This window comes from Nerophis ophidion, linkage group LG14, assembly GCF_033978795.1.
Source record: "Nerophis ophidion isolate RoL-2023_Sa linkage group LG14, RoL_Noph_v1.0, whole genome shotgun sequence".
NCBI lineage: Eukaryota > Metazoa > Chordata > Actinopteri > Syngnathiformes > Syngnathidae > Nerophis > Nerophis ophidion.
In genome coordinates this window covers 17,776,803-17,790,409 of record NC_084624.1, presented here as the reverse complement: position 1 = coordinate 17,790,409, position 13,607 = coordinate 17,776,803, and the positions used below count along the sequence as shown (strand labels likewise).

Genomic DNA, 13,607 nt, shown 5'->3' with positions numbered 1-13,607 from the left:
TCCATAACTTGAGTTGATTTATTTTGGAAAACCTTGTTACATTGCTTATGTATCCAGCGGGGCATCACAACAAAATTAGGCATAATAATGTGTTAATTCCACGACTGTATATATCGGTATCGATTGAAATCGGAATCTGTAATTAAGAGTTGAACAATATCGGATATTGGCTAAAAAGCCATTATCGGACATCTCCACTTAAAGCATACATATGCATACTAAAAATACCCAATAATACACTTAGGTATGCATTGAAACACACTTGAACACTCAAACATATGTTAGTAAACACTTCAACATACTTAAGTACACGTAAGCATACAACATTCTATCCATGCACATTTATCAGTGATGTTTGTTGTCAACTATTGATAGCAATTTGTCAAAGTTTAGTTGCTAACATTAACTATCATTGAATGGTTGTGTGTGTGCATGCCTTTTTAAGGAAAAATGTCATCGGAAAGCTATTAAGCTGTGCACTGAAGTTTTAAGAGTGGCAGTGGATTCTACCGACTGGCTTCTCATCTTTAAATCCAATGGTAAGTTTTATTATTATTATTAAACAAAAAACAATGGGACATGTTAATATTAATTTGAAATCTGTTTACTGTAATAAAACAATGTATTAGATGTTATTAATAATGCAAATCAGATTATTGTTACATGAAACACAATATTGGATGTAAATAATGATTCAAAATCGGATCTTTATTAAATAGTGAAGTGAATTGAAGTGAATTATATTTATGTAGCGCTTTTGCTCTAGTGACTCAAAGCGCTTTTACATAGTGAAACCCAATATCTAAGTTACATTTAAACCAGTGTGGGTGGCACTGGGAGCACGTGGGTAAAGTGTCTTGCCCAAGGACACAACGGCAGTGACTAGGATGGCGGAAGCGGGAATCGAACCTGCAACCCTCAAGTTGCTGGCACGGCCACTCTACCAACCGAGCTATACCGCCCCAATAGATGTTAATGATTTGAAATATATTTTTCAAATAAACAGAAAATGTGCTGATTGAATAAAACACAATGTTAGATTGTTCATTTAAAATCAATGTGCTTGAATTTCATCAGCTGCAGAAAAGGGAGTTTATCAGAGTGTTACCATGGTGACGTCGGATCGATGTGATCAACTAATGCCGTGGGCTTTCTACAGGTGTGTACTCTATTAAGTACATCACGTATTCCTTTCATGTTGTACACTTTATATACACATTGTGTATGCATATAATATACAGTATATATAACCTGCTCAGTGGCCTTGTGGTTAGTGTTCTCCCTGAGAATAGAAGGTCGTGAGTTCAAGCCCCGGCCGAGTCATACCAAAGACTATAAAAATGGGACCCATTGCCTCCCTGCTTAGCGCTCAGCATCCAGGGTTGGAATTGGGGGTTAAATTGCCAAAATAATTTCTGAGCGCGGTCTTCGCTGCTGCTCACTGCTCACCTCTCCTCCCAGGGGGTGAAAATAGGGATGGACAGAGGATAATTTCACCACACCTAGTGTGTGTGTGACTATCGTTGGGACTTTAACTTTATACAGCGTTTATAAACATTATACACTGTATATATTCATTTTACAATGTATATATAATTGTACATGTACATGGAAAGTATTCACGCTACGTAACTTTCATCAGTATTCTACAAACAACATTTCATTAGAAAATATATTTTTTAAGTTATTTCGAGATGTTGTGTGTGGAATTTAAGGGGAAAATGTATTGACCATATTTCATTTTGGTAATAAGAGCAGGTACAATACAAAAGTGTACAAAGAAGTGTAAGTACACAAGTACACACATTTGACAGAACTTAAAGGCCTACTGAAATTAGATTTTCTTGTTTAAACGGGGATCGCAGGTCCATTCTATGTGTCATACTTGATCATTTTGCGATATTGCCATATTTTTGCTGAGAGGATTTAGTAGAGAACATCAACGATAAAGTTCGCAACTTTTGGTTGCTAATAAAAAAGCCTTGCCTGTACCGGAAGTAGCCGACGATGTGCGCGTGACGTCACGGGTTGTAGGGCTCCTCACATCCTCACATTGTTTATAATCATACCCACCAGCAGCAACTGCAATTTTGACCGAGAAAGCGACGAGTTCCCCATTAATTTGAGCGAGGATGAAAGATTCGTGGATGAGGAAAGTTAGAGTGAAGCACTAAAAAAAAAAAAAAAAGGCGACGGCAGAATGAGCTATTCAGATGTTATTAGACACATTTACTAGGATAATTCTGGAAAATCCCTTATCTGCTCTTTGTGTTAATAGTGTTTTAGTGAGATTATAAAGTCATACCTGAAAGTCGGAGGGCTGCAGTGAACGCCAGAGTCTCTGAGAGAAGCCAATGGAGGAGCCAAGGTCACAGCTGCCTTTTTGACAGCTGCAAGAGGAGGTCGCGTAATCCACTCAAGTCTCCGGTAAGAGCCGACTTAATATCACAATTTTCCCATCCAAAAACTTGCTGGTGGACGTAGAGCAGGGGTCACCAACGCGGTGTCCGCGGGCACCAGGTCGCTTGTAAGGACCAGATGAGTCGCCTGCTGGCCTGTTCTAAAAATAGCTCAAATAGCAGCACTTACCAGTGAGCTGCCTCTATTTTTTAACTTGTATTTATTTAGTAGCAAGCTGGTCTCGCTTTGCTCGACATTTTTAATTCTAAGAGAGACAAAATTCAAATAGAATTTGAAAATCCAAGAAAATATTTTTTAGACTTGGTCTTCACTTGTTTAAATAAATTCCTTTATTTTTTTTACTTTGCTCTTATAACTTTCAGAAAGACGATTTTAGAGAAAAAATACAACCTTAAAAATGATTTTAGGATTTTTAAACACATATACCTTTTTACCTTTTAAATTCCTTCCTCTTCTTTCCTGACAATTTATTTTTTTGTTGTAAAGAATAATAAATACATTTTAATTTGATTCTTCATTTTAGCTTCAGTTTTTTCGACGAATAATATTTGTGAAATCTTTTTTCAAACTTATGATTAAAATTCAAAAAAATATTCTGGCAAATCTAGAAAATCTTTAGAATCAAATTTAAGTCTTTTGAATTTCTTTTAAAATTTTTGTTCTAGAAAATCTAGAGAAATAATGATTTGTCTTTGTTAGAAATACAGCTTGGTCCAATTTGTTATATATTCTAACAAATGCAAATTGGATTTTAACCTAATTAAAACATGTCATCAAAATTCTAAAATTAATTTTAATCAGGAAAACTGACTAATGATGATCCATAAATTATTTTTTTAATTTTGTCAAAAAGATTAAAATTAGTTAGTTTTTCTCTTCTTTTTTTCGGTTGAATTTTGAATTTTAAAGAGTCAAAATTGAAGATAAACTATTTCAAAATTTAGTTTTCATTTTTTTCCTGTTTTCTCTTCTTTTAAACCGTTCAATTAAGTGTTTTTTTCATCATTTATTCTCTACAAAAAACCTTCCGTAAAAGGAAAAAAAATGTACGACGGAATGACAGACAGAAATACCCTTTTTTTTTTTATATATGTATAGATTTATTTATTAAAGGTAAATTGAGCAAATTGGCTATTTCTGGCAATTTATTTGTGTATCAAACTGGTAGCCCTTCGCATTAATCAGTACCCAAGAAGTAGCTCTTGGTTTCAAAAAGGTTGGTGACTCCTGACATAGAGAAACATGTTCGCTTGTTGCTGCGTTTCGGTTGCTAAAGGCAGCTGCAATCCACCGCTTTGCACCAACAGCATTCTTCTTTGTAGTCTCCATTATTAAATGAACAAATTGCAAAAGATTCAGCAACACAGATGTCCAAATTACTGTGTAATTATGCGATGAAAAGAGACGACTTTTAGCCGTGTGCGGTGCTGGGTTAATATGTCCGCCACAAGCCGAGACGTCACAAACACGCGTCATCATATCCGCAGAGTTTTCAACAAGAAACTCCACGGGAAATTTAAAATTGCAATTTAGTAAACTAAAAAGGCTGTATTGGCATGTGTTGCAATGTTAAGATTTCATCATTGATGAAATCCATTCTTTAATCACACAAAGAGAAAGTAAAAAAAAAAAGACTTGCGTTGTTTTCTTCCTTCTGATGATGCTTTTTTTATCCAGAGTTGTTGTGTGTTCAGTGTGTTGCTTGAGCAGAGCGCCGAGTTGCGTCACAAAGTTGTGCGTCGTCCAGACTTCCTCAGCGTAGCAGTGTGTTGTTACATCGGCCTGCAGCAGATCTTCCTGGACGGATTCGCCATCAGTGACCCACCTGAAAGTCAGGTGTCTGATCTTCATGACGTCATCAACATAAGGCCGGAAGTGCGGCACTAACGTCTTTTTTTTTCGACTTTGTCGTCAGATTCTGAGCCGCAGCAAACGCTTCCTGCTCTCGGCCATCCCGCACACGCCGGCTTCTTCCTCATCCTGCAGGCTGCTGACACAGGTGAGCAGCAATTACCTGTGAGAAGTGACAGAAAGTAGATGACACTTTTACTTCCGGTCATTTCTCATGTCTCCGCTACTGTGTTTGCAGCTGCAGACTCAGTGCGTGGATGTTGATCCAGAGGTGGCGGCAGCTCTGTTTGCTCACCTGAACGCTCACACGCTCATTACTGAGATGGAGTTCCTCTGAGAAGATCACATATTATTCATAAATTCAAAACAGCTGCCTTTTTTTTTGGATATTTCCAATAAAAGTTTTTTTTTTTTTTTTGTAAAATACTAATTAATGTGTTTATGATACACATATCCCTTATTATTACCACAAATTTACTTGCTTATATGTTACTATATGGTAACATATAAGCTTCTGAAAAAAATAAATAAATACATTAGGGGTGTGGGAAAAAATCGATTCGAATACGAAACGAATCATTTACGTCAAGGGTGTCAAACTCAAATACAGAGTGGGCCAAAATTTAAAACGGAATAAAGCCGCGGGCCAAAGTTGAACAAATTAACCTTTTAATAGGGACCCAAACAAGTTTTGCATTAAATATTGAACAAGCAAGGCTTATATAACTTTAGTGCAAAATCCAGTTTCAAATAATAATAACAATAATTAAAAGAATATCAATGGCATATAAAATAAAATTTAAATAAAAGTATTTTTCTATTTGCAATCTTCTGAGGTAAATATCATTTTTTTTCCACAGGCTAATAATAAATTTGAAAATAAAATAACAATAATGAATGAACCAAACATTCAAGCCTTGACGTAGCAAGAGAAAATGCATGAATAAAACGTTAAATATTGGTCAGTTTGCTGGAAGTTTCCCGGAAGAGTTAGTGCTGCAAGGGTTTCTGGGTATTTTTTCTGTTGTGTTACAGTGCGGCTGTTCACCCAAAATGTGTTTGTCATTCTTGTTTGGTGTGGGTTCACAGTGTGGCGCATATTTGTAACAGTGCTAAAGTTGTTTATACGGCCACCCTCAGTGTGACCTGTATGGCTGTTGACCAAGTATGCGTTGCATTCACTTGTGTGTGTGTGTGTATGTGTAAAAGCCACAAATATTATGTGACACGCTGTTAGTATGGAGGAAAAGCGGACGTGACGACAGGTTGTAGAGAACGCTAAAGGCAGTGCCTTAAATGCACGCCCCCAATATAGTTGTCCAGGTGGAAATCGTTAGAAATTCAGGAGAATGGTTGCCCCGGGAGATTTTCGGGAGGGGCACTGAACTTCGGGAGTCTACCGGGAAAATTAGGAGGGTTGGTAAGTATGAGTATTAGCGGTGAATGTGGTGTTACAGCGGCACCGACGCTGTACAACACCGGCGGGCCAGCTCCAATGCTAAATTGATATTGCCTCAAGGGCCAAATTAAATTACACGGCGGGCCAGAGTTTGACACCCATGGTTTACGTTGTGCGACTCAGAATCGATTCTTATTTTTCAAAAATCAATTTTTTTTTAATCAATCCAACAAACCACTACACAGCAATACCATAATCAATATTACTTATAATTTCAGCATAGCAGTGATTAAAAATCCCTCATTGACATTATCATTAGACATTTATAAAAAAAAAAAAAAAAAGAACAATAGTGTCACAGTGGCTTACACTTGCATCGCATCTCATAAGCTTGACAACACACTGTGTCCAATGTTTTCACAAAGATAAAATAAGTCATATTTTTGGTTTAGTTAAAACAAATTTACATTATTGCAATCAGTTGATAAAACATTGTCTTTTACAATTATAAAAGCTTTTTTTTTTAAATCTACTATTCTGCTAGCATGTCAGCAGACTGGGGTAGATCCTGCTGAAATCCTATGTATTGAATGAATACAGAATCGTTTTGAATCGGAAAAATATCGTTTTTGAATCGAGAATCGAAAAAAATCGATATATTATCGAATCGTGACCCCAAGAATCGATATTGAATCGAATCGTGAAACACCCAAAGATTCACAGCCCTGAAATTCATATATATACATATATATATATAAATATATATATATATATATATATATATATATATATATATATATATGCAAAAGCAATAGGGGCTCAAACCCCTCACAGAAGAAGTAATTATACACAACCCAAGTTGCACTCAACCTGCAAAGCTAAAGGTTAAATGAAGTATTTCACATCTGTAAAGTGTATATAAGGCATACATGTATACAGGCAAAGAGCTGTGTAGGAATGAGAACTGATGTAAAACACAAAAGTTAAATGGAGTCTTAAAAACAGTGATATATATATATATATATATATATTTTTTTTTTCCTGAAGGAATCAATAAAGTACTATCTATCCATCTATCTTTTTTTAATTTATTTTTATTTTACTTGTGGTCTATTATTTGTTTTGGGTTAGTGCGTGTGCCTCACAATATGAAGGTCCTGAGTTCAATCCCGGGCTCGGGATCTTTCTGTGTGGAGTTTGCATGTTCTCCCCATGAACGCGTGGGTTCCCTCCGGGTACTCCGGCTTCCTCCCACCTCCAAAGACATGCACCTGGGGATAAGTTGATTGGCAACACTAAATTGGCCCTAGTCTGTGAATGTGAATGTTGTCTTTGTGATGAGGTGTCAACTTGTCCAGGGTGTACCCCAACTTCCGCCCGTGTGCAGCTGGGATAGGCTCCAGCACCCCTGAACGGGACAAGCAGTAGAAAATGAATGGATGGATAAACACACACACATACTGTATACATTTCCTAGCTTCCTATTGTTATACTAGGACCACACATTTGAAACGCAGGTTTTTTAAATGTATATTTGTACAAATATGTTCATGTATTTCAGGCAACAGAAGACAATATGAGACAAGTAATACATTTATGTGTTAAAGTAAAGTGTAGAAAAGTCTTGTTTTAAAGTAAAACTGTGACATTAATTCTAAAAGTATTCCTTCCAGTTGTCGTGTTCACTTGGTAATCTCAGCATTCAAGACAAAGGTATATGAAAGTATAATCACAAACAGAACACTCCTGAACAATTAAAAGTATTTGCTTTTTTGGAATGTATGAACAATTTCATATCTGTGAACACTCTGGCTGTTTTACAGCACATGATTTGTTGCATTCCTTCTTGAAGGTACAGTTGTGCTCAAAATGATTCAACCCCCACACAATTTTGGTGTTTTAGCAAGTTGGACATTTATCCTGTATTTTGTTTATAGCCAAATAAAGATGTGTCAAATAGACAAATGCAACTTAAATTGTAACTGTATTTGACAAAATACCAAAAAAGGACATTTTTCTTAATATCTCATTGACAAAATGATTCAACCCCCTAGTTACATGCATCTTTAGTACTTAGTAGAACACCCTTTGGCAGTAATGACATCCTTCAAACGTGATACATAACCGGACACAAGCTTCTTGCAACCATCTACAGGTATTTTAGCCCATTCCTCTTGGGCAAAGGCCTCCAGTTCATTCATATTCTTGGGTTTGCGTGCTGCAACTGCCTTCTTCAAGTCCCACCACAGCTTTTCTATAGGATTTAGGTCTGGCGACTGTGAAGGCCACTCCAGAGTCTTCCAGCCCTTCTTCTGCAACCACTCTGATGTTTATTTGGAGGTATGCTTGGGATCCTTGTCCTGTTGGAAGGTCCAACGTCTCCCAGGCCTCAGCTTCGTCACTGACTTCATGACATTTGCAGCTAATATATCCTGGTAGGAAATAGAATTCATAATGCCTTGAACGCGCTGGAGATTCCCGGTACCTGAGGCAGAGAAACAGCCCCAGAGCATGATTGACCCCCCCACCATGCTTAACAGTAGGCAAGGTGTTCTTCTCTTTGTAAGCTTCATTTTTTCTCCTCCAGACATAACGTTGATTCATAGGCCCAAAGAGTTCCACTTTTGTCTCATCACGCCATAGAACAGTTTCCCAAAACCTTTGGGGTTTGTCCAGATGATTTTTGGCATACTGGAGTCTATTTTTTCTTGTGCCTGGTAGTCAGAAGTGGGGTGCGCCTGGGAGTTCTGGCATGGAGGCCTTCATCTCGTAGTGCGCACCTTAATGTCTGGGACGAAACCTGCGTTCCCCCATCTGCAATGTCCTGTTGTAGTGCCTCAGCTGTTACCCGGGGGTTTTTCACCACTGTACGCACACAGCATCCTCTTTCTACCACGCCCAGGTAGTGTTTCCACTGTGCCTTTAGCGTTAAACTTGCGAATTATGCTCTCAACTGTGTCTCTTGGAATGTGTAATGTCTTTGCTATTTTCTTATATCCATATCCTTTCTTATGAAGAAAAAATGGCCTCCTCTCTTGACTTCTTTGACCACTCCCTGGACTTCACCATGTTGCAAATACACCGTTGACCATCTACAAGAAGCTGAGCGTCACAGTCTTTTTCAATCAGTTTAAGTGTTGCTCGTTATGGTTCTAATCACATCTACAGGTGTTTTCAACACCAGATTGAAAAGACCTTATTTAAATTCTGTTCTTAAGAGTTATGATCTTCAAGGGGTTGAATAATTTTGTCAATGAGATATTAAAAGAAATGACACTGTTTGGTATGTTACAAAATATAATGTAATTCAAGTTGCATTTGTCTATTTAATGCATCTTTATTTGATATGACTATAAACAAAATACGGAATAAATGTCCAACTTGCTAAAACACCAAAAATGGGGGTTGAATAATTTTGATCACAACTGTAAGTGAAATTGTTCCAGAATGCAAGCCATCTCCCCTCAAACTCTAGACTGTCTGTCAGTACACTTCAATAAGTGTACTCAGTTCCTGAGTGTGAGAAATGTAACAGTCCCATGACACGTTTTCTTCATCTCTCCTTTTTAATGTGCAACCACTCCAGTCCAGCCACAGAGCCGAGATGGCAGGTGTTGAGGATGATGCACATTTAGCATATTGAGAATGACAGTGTTTTTCTCTATTGTGCGCTGAAAAGAAGTGCTTAAGTGCACCGATGGACACACTTATGAGTGTTGAAGCTCAGAAGATCTTCTCGCTGCTGTCATCTGTCCTGCTCCTGTGGCCCCGCCTCCTCGGGGCATGTGACGGCGTGCAGGTCGGGGAACGGGTGCGGCTGCGGCGGACCTCCTTCCTGATGTGCTTTAATCTGAGTGAGCGGGTGAACCATGGACATGTGCACATTGAGATTGTGGGCCTTCTCGAAGCGTTTGCTGCAGATCAAGCAGGCGAACTCCAGGTCGGCCTCCGCCTTGTGCTTGGTCATGTGATACTTCAGCGACGCCCGCTGCCGACATTGGAAGCCGCAGACTTCGCACCTGGAAAGAAAAATGTCTTGAAAAACGTACTCTACTTTCAGGTACTTTTACTGTGGTATGCGGTACTGCTTGGGGAGACGTGTGAGATGTTTGGAATTAATAAATGTGTCCTTTTTGTTGCAGGTGTGCGATGGTGGTGTTTCCCAGGAGGCAAGAAGGATGTCAGGAAGCAGCGTGCAGGTAACCAAAGTCTTCTAATCTTACCGTAATGCTCAAAACAAGCTCAGCAAACGGGCATGAAACACACGTGCAGCCACATTTAAAGGGGAACATTATCACCAGACCTATGTAAGTGTCAATATATACCAGGGGTCGGGAACCTTTTTGGCTGAGAGAGCCAAGAAGCCAAATATTTTAAAATGTATTTCCGTAAGAGCCATATAATATTTTTTTTAACACTGAACACAACAAAACGCATGCATTTTTAAGAAAGACCAACATTTCTAGAGGTCTCTTATTCTTTGTAATAACATTGTTATTCTGAAGCTAACTGTGGAGGGGGCGTGGTCTGCAGGGAAGCAGGGTGTTGCCAGCGACAGGTGCGTAGACGGCCCACCTGGGCCTTTTTATCTGATCGCCTGTCGCTATGTTATAAGCAGCAGCCAGGAGGAGAGACGGGCTTGGGGCTAGAAACCAGAGCGCGAGTTTGAAGGAAAGAGAAAAAGACAATTGCTGGAAAGCAACTGAGAGACTTATTGAAAAATAAAACAATATTGTAACCCTGAAACTGACTCTCATGTCAGTGCTTGGTGGTCTGAAGAACCCACTGGTTGGGCAAGCCCCACACTAACCAATAAGTTCAATTTTAGGACTAGATAGAACAATCCCATGATACAAAATAACCTGAGTAGAGTGGAAATAATAGGCTACCTCCTTCAGCGCTGCCTCAGAGCGGTTGTGATGTTGGACCTGGTTGGGTGGGACCTCCTACCACCCACTTAGAGGCTCGGATGATGACCTCCATAGCCATTGTCAATTGTCTCCCACTCTCTTTTCTCACAGGATTTTGGCCACATGATTTTTGGCTTTCGTCCTTGCATCTTAGTCTCGGTTGCAGGCTGTGACAGGTCGGGCACCACTATGCTTTGTTCCTCATCCCCAGCCTGAGCAAGGAGATTGATGTCCTGCAGACTTTGGTTTTGGTCCTGCTGCTGGACTTCATTCGACTTACTCGACTTGCTTCGTAAGAAGTAGCGGTCAATGCGAGGTTCCTTTTGCTCTGGCATCAAACACTTTTTCAAGCTTTGATGTCTTCTTAAGCCTGCATAGGATGTTACCTTGGTCCAGCCACACCTGCAGTAGGTGTTATAGGCTCAGGATAAATAAATGACTTCTTACCAACTTCTTGAACATAAAAATGCATGACAATATTTTATATTTTGAACGTTATTTTTAACACTGTGATTACAAGTGGAATTATTCATTATTTATTGTGTTAAGCAATGTCAGCTCAGATTTATCTGAGAGCCTGATGCAGTCATCAAAAGAGCCAATTCTGGCTCGCGAGCCATAGGTTCCCTACCCCTGGTATATACCTTGATGTTGCAGAAAAAAGACCATATGTTTTTTTAACCGATTTCCGAACTCTGAAAGGGTGAATTTGGCGATTTAAACGCCTTTCAATTGTTTGCTGTCGGAGCGATGACCTTTCACCCGTGACGTCACAACGGGAAGCATTTTCTCAAACACATTATACACACAAGTAGGGTTGGGTATCGAGTATCGATTGGAACCGGGACTAACTTTCCGATTCTCCCGGAATCGTTCAAAAGTTTAAATTTCGATTCCTAGTTTCGATACCCAGTCCGCCGACCGGAAGAAGAAGCCGCTGAACACCAACGAAGAAGCGCCCACCGAGCGAGTCAGTCAAGCATGGATAGCGGGCGTCGGCGGTCGAAAGTGTGGCTTTATTTTACTAAAAAAAATGAAATATCAGCAAAATGTAACAAGTGCGACAGGACTGTTTCGTGCTTAGGAGGGTGCACGTCGACCATGATGAAGCACCTCCGAGTTCATGGAGTACAAATAAATGCGTGTCCCGTCTTCGACGCGCTGTGCCGACCGTTCTCTTCTGACTCTTCCTCTGGCTCCGGCTCCGACGCCCAGCCTGGCACCTCGGTGACTGCACTGCAGTCCGAATCCGGTAAGTAAAACAATATATATGCAATAAATAATGTGTTTTGCGCCAACGTTGAGGCAGCTAACAAATTAGCCCGAGTATTTTTTCATAGACAATTTACAACCTGCTAGCCGGGCTCCGTGATGTGCTCAGCGTACTCCGTTCACCGTAGCGGCAATGGGGAAGATGTCGGTGTCACAGACGGAAGAGTGCCACAGAAAGGTCACTGCACACATAGTCAAAAGACTGCATCCCTTTTCAGAGGTGGAATCTCCAACATTTAGGTTAGTTAAGCAACAACGTTAGAGCTGAGCTAATTGATACTGGGCTAAACAGTAACAGCAACATTACATGTTTGTTTATGTTTGCAGGGATATGGTGAAAACTCTCAACCCAAAATACATACCACCTTCCAGGGACTACCTGTACAAGAAGAATCGGAATCGAAACAAAGAATCGGAATCGTTCGAATTCAAACGATACCCAACCCTACACACAAGTCAGATCAGCTCTGTTATTTTCCGTTTTTTCGACTGTTTTCCGTACCTTGGAGATATCATGCCTCGTCGGTGTGTTGTCGGAGGGTGTAACAACACGATCAGGGATGGATTCCAGTTGACTTACGTGGAGTTTGCATCGATTAGCACGGCATGGTAATCGCTGCTGACATGCTATTTAGGCTAGCTGTATGTAAATATAGCATCGTTACGCCTCATTTGTAGCTATATTTGCATCCAGCCTTTCCCTGCACCCACATTTAATGCCAAACAAACACATACCAATCGACGGATTCAAGTTGCACCAGTGTCAAAAGACAGGAAAGTCCCTTGTTTGTTCTGCACATTTTACCGACGATAGCGATGCTACGACAGAGATGTGTGGATATCCTGCGACACTCAAAGCAGATGCATTTCCAACGATAGAGTCAACAAAATCACAAAGGTGAATTTTGTTGATGTTATTGACTTATGTGCTAATCAGACATATTTGGTCGCGGCATGACTGCCAGCTAATCGATGCTAACATGCTATTTAGGCTAGCTGTATGTACAGTTTGTAGCTATATTTGCATCCAGCCTTTCACTCCACCCACATTTAATGCCAAACAAACACTTACCAATCGACAGATTTAAGTTGTTCCTGCGCATTTTACCGGCCATGCTAAGACAGACATGGCACAGAGATGTATGGATAACCTGCGACACTCAATCGTTGGTTAGAAGGCGATCGCCGAATAGCTTCAGTAGCTATTCGCTCAATAGCTTCAGTTTTTTCTTCAATTTCGTTTTCGCTATCTGATTCCACACTCCAACCATCCGTTTCAATACATGCGTAATCTGTTTAATCGCTTAAGCCGCTAAAATCCGAGTCTGAATCCGAGCTAATGTCACTATATCTTGCTGTTCTATCCGCCATGTTGGCATCACTAAATGACGTCACAGGAAAATGGACGATGGATATAAAGATAGCGAAAAAAAGGCACCTTAAAGCCTTTTTTTGGGATATTCCATGATGGGTAAAATTTTGAAAAAAACTTCGAAAAATAAAATAAGCCACTGGGAACAAATTTTTATTGGTTTTAACCCTTCTGAAATTGTGATAATGTTCCCCTTTAAAGCTGATTAGTGATCAGGAGCAGGTTAGCCTCTTGATCACCAATCAGAGGCGGGTGAAAATAATCAGTGCTCCACAAAAACAGAAATGGAACTTCGAACTAGGGCTGGGCAATATATCGATATACTCGATATATCGTGGGTTTGTCTCTGTGCGATATAGAAAATGACTATATCGTAATATTT

General features: G+C 39.7%; 2 protein-coding genes across 6 annotated transcripts in view; one reads left to right on the top strand and one right to left on the bottom strand.

Moving 5' to 3' along the window:
* LOC133568227 (Fanconi anemia group A protein-like) overlaps positions 1-6,743 on the top strand; it is a 115,465-nt gene extending 108,722 nt beyond the window's left edge. For 4 of the 5 annotated variants that reach the window (XM_061920025.1, XM_061920026.1, XM_061920024.1 and 1 more), the window contains 5 exons: positions 446-539; positions 1,078-1,159; positions 4,116-4,257; positions 4,337-4,420; positions 4,511-6,743. In XM_061920025.1, coding sequence (XP_061776009.1) covers positions 446-539; positions 1,078-1,159; positions 4,116-4,257; positions 4,337-4,420; positions 4,511-4,609 — 501 coding nt within the window. In that variant the 3' untranslated portion in view covers positions 4,610-6,743. Of the gene's footprint in view, positions 1-445; positions 540-1,077; positions 1,160-2,278; positions 2,700-4,115; positions 4,258-4,336; positions 4,421-4,510 lie in introns of those variants that run through there. The other variant, XM_061920027.1, reaches the window with a different exon arrangement.
* Positions 6,744-7,251: 508 nt separating this feature from the next.
* LOC133568228 (zinc finger protein 276-like) overlaps positions 7,252-13,607 on the bottom strand; it is a 57,107-nt gene continuing 50,751 nt past the window's right edge. The window contains exon 12 of the mRNA XM_061920029.1: positions 7,252-9,690. Within this exon, the coding sequence (XP_061776013.1) occupies positions 9,417-9,690 (274 nt within the window). The 3' untranslated portion in view covers positions 7,252-9,416. The remainder of the gene's footprint in view (positions 9,691-13,607) is intronic.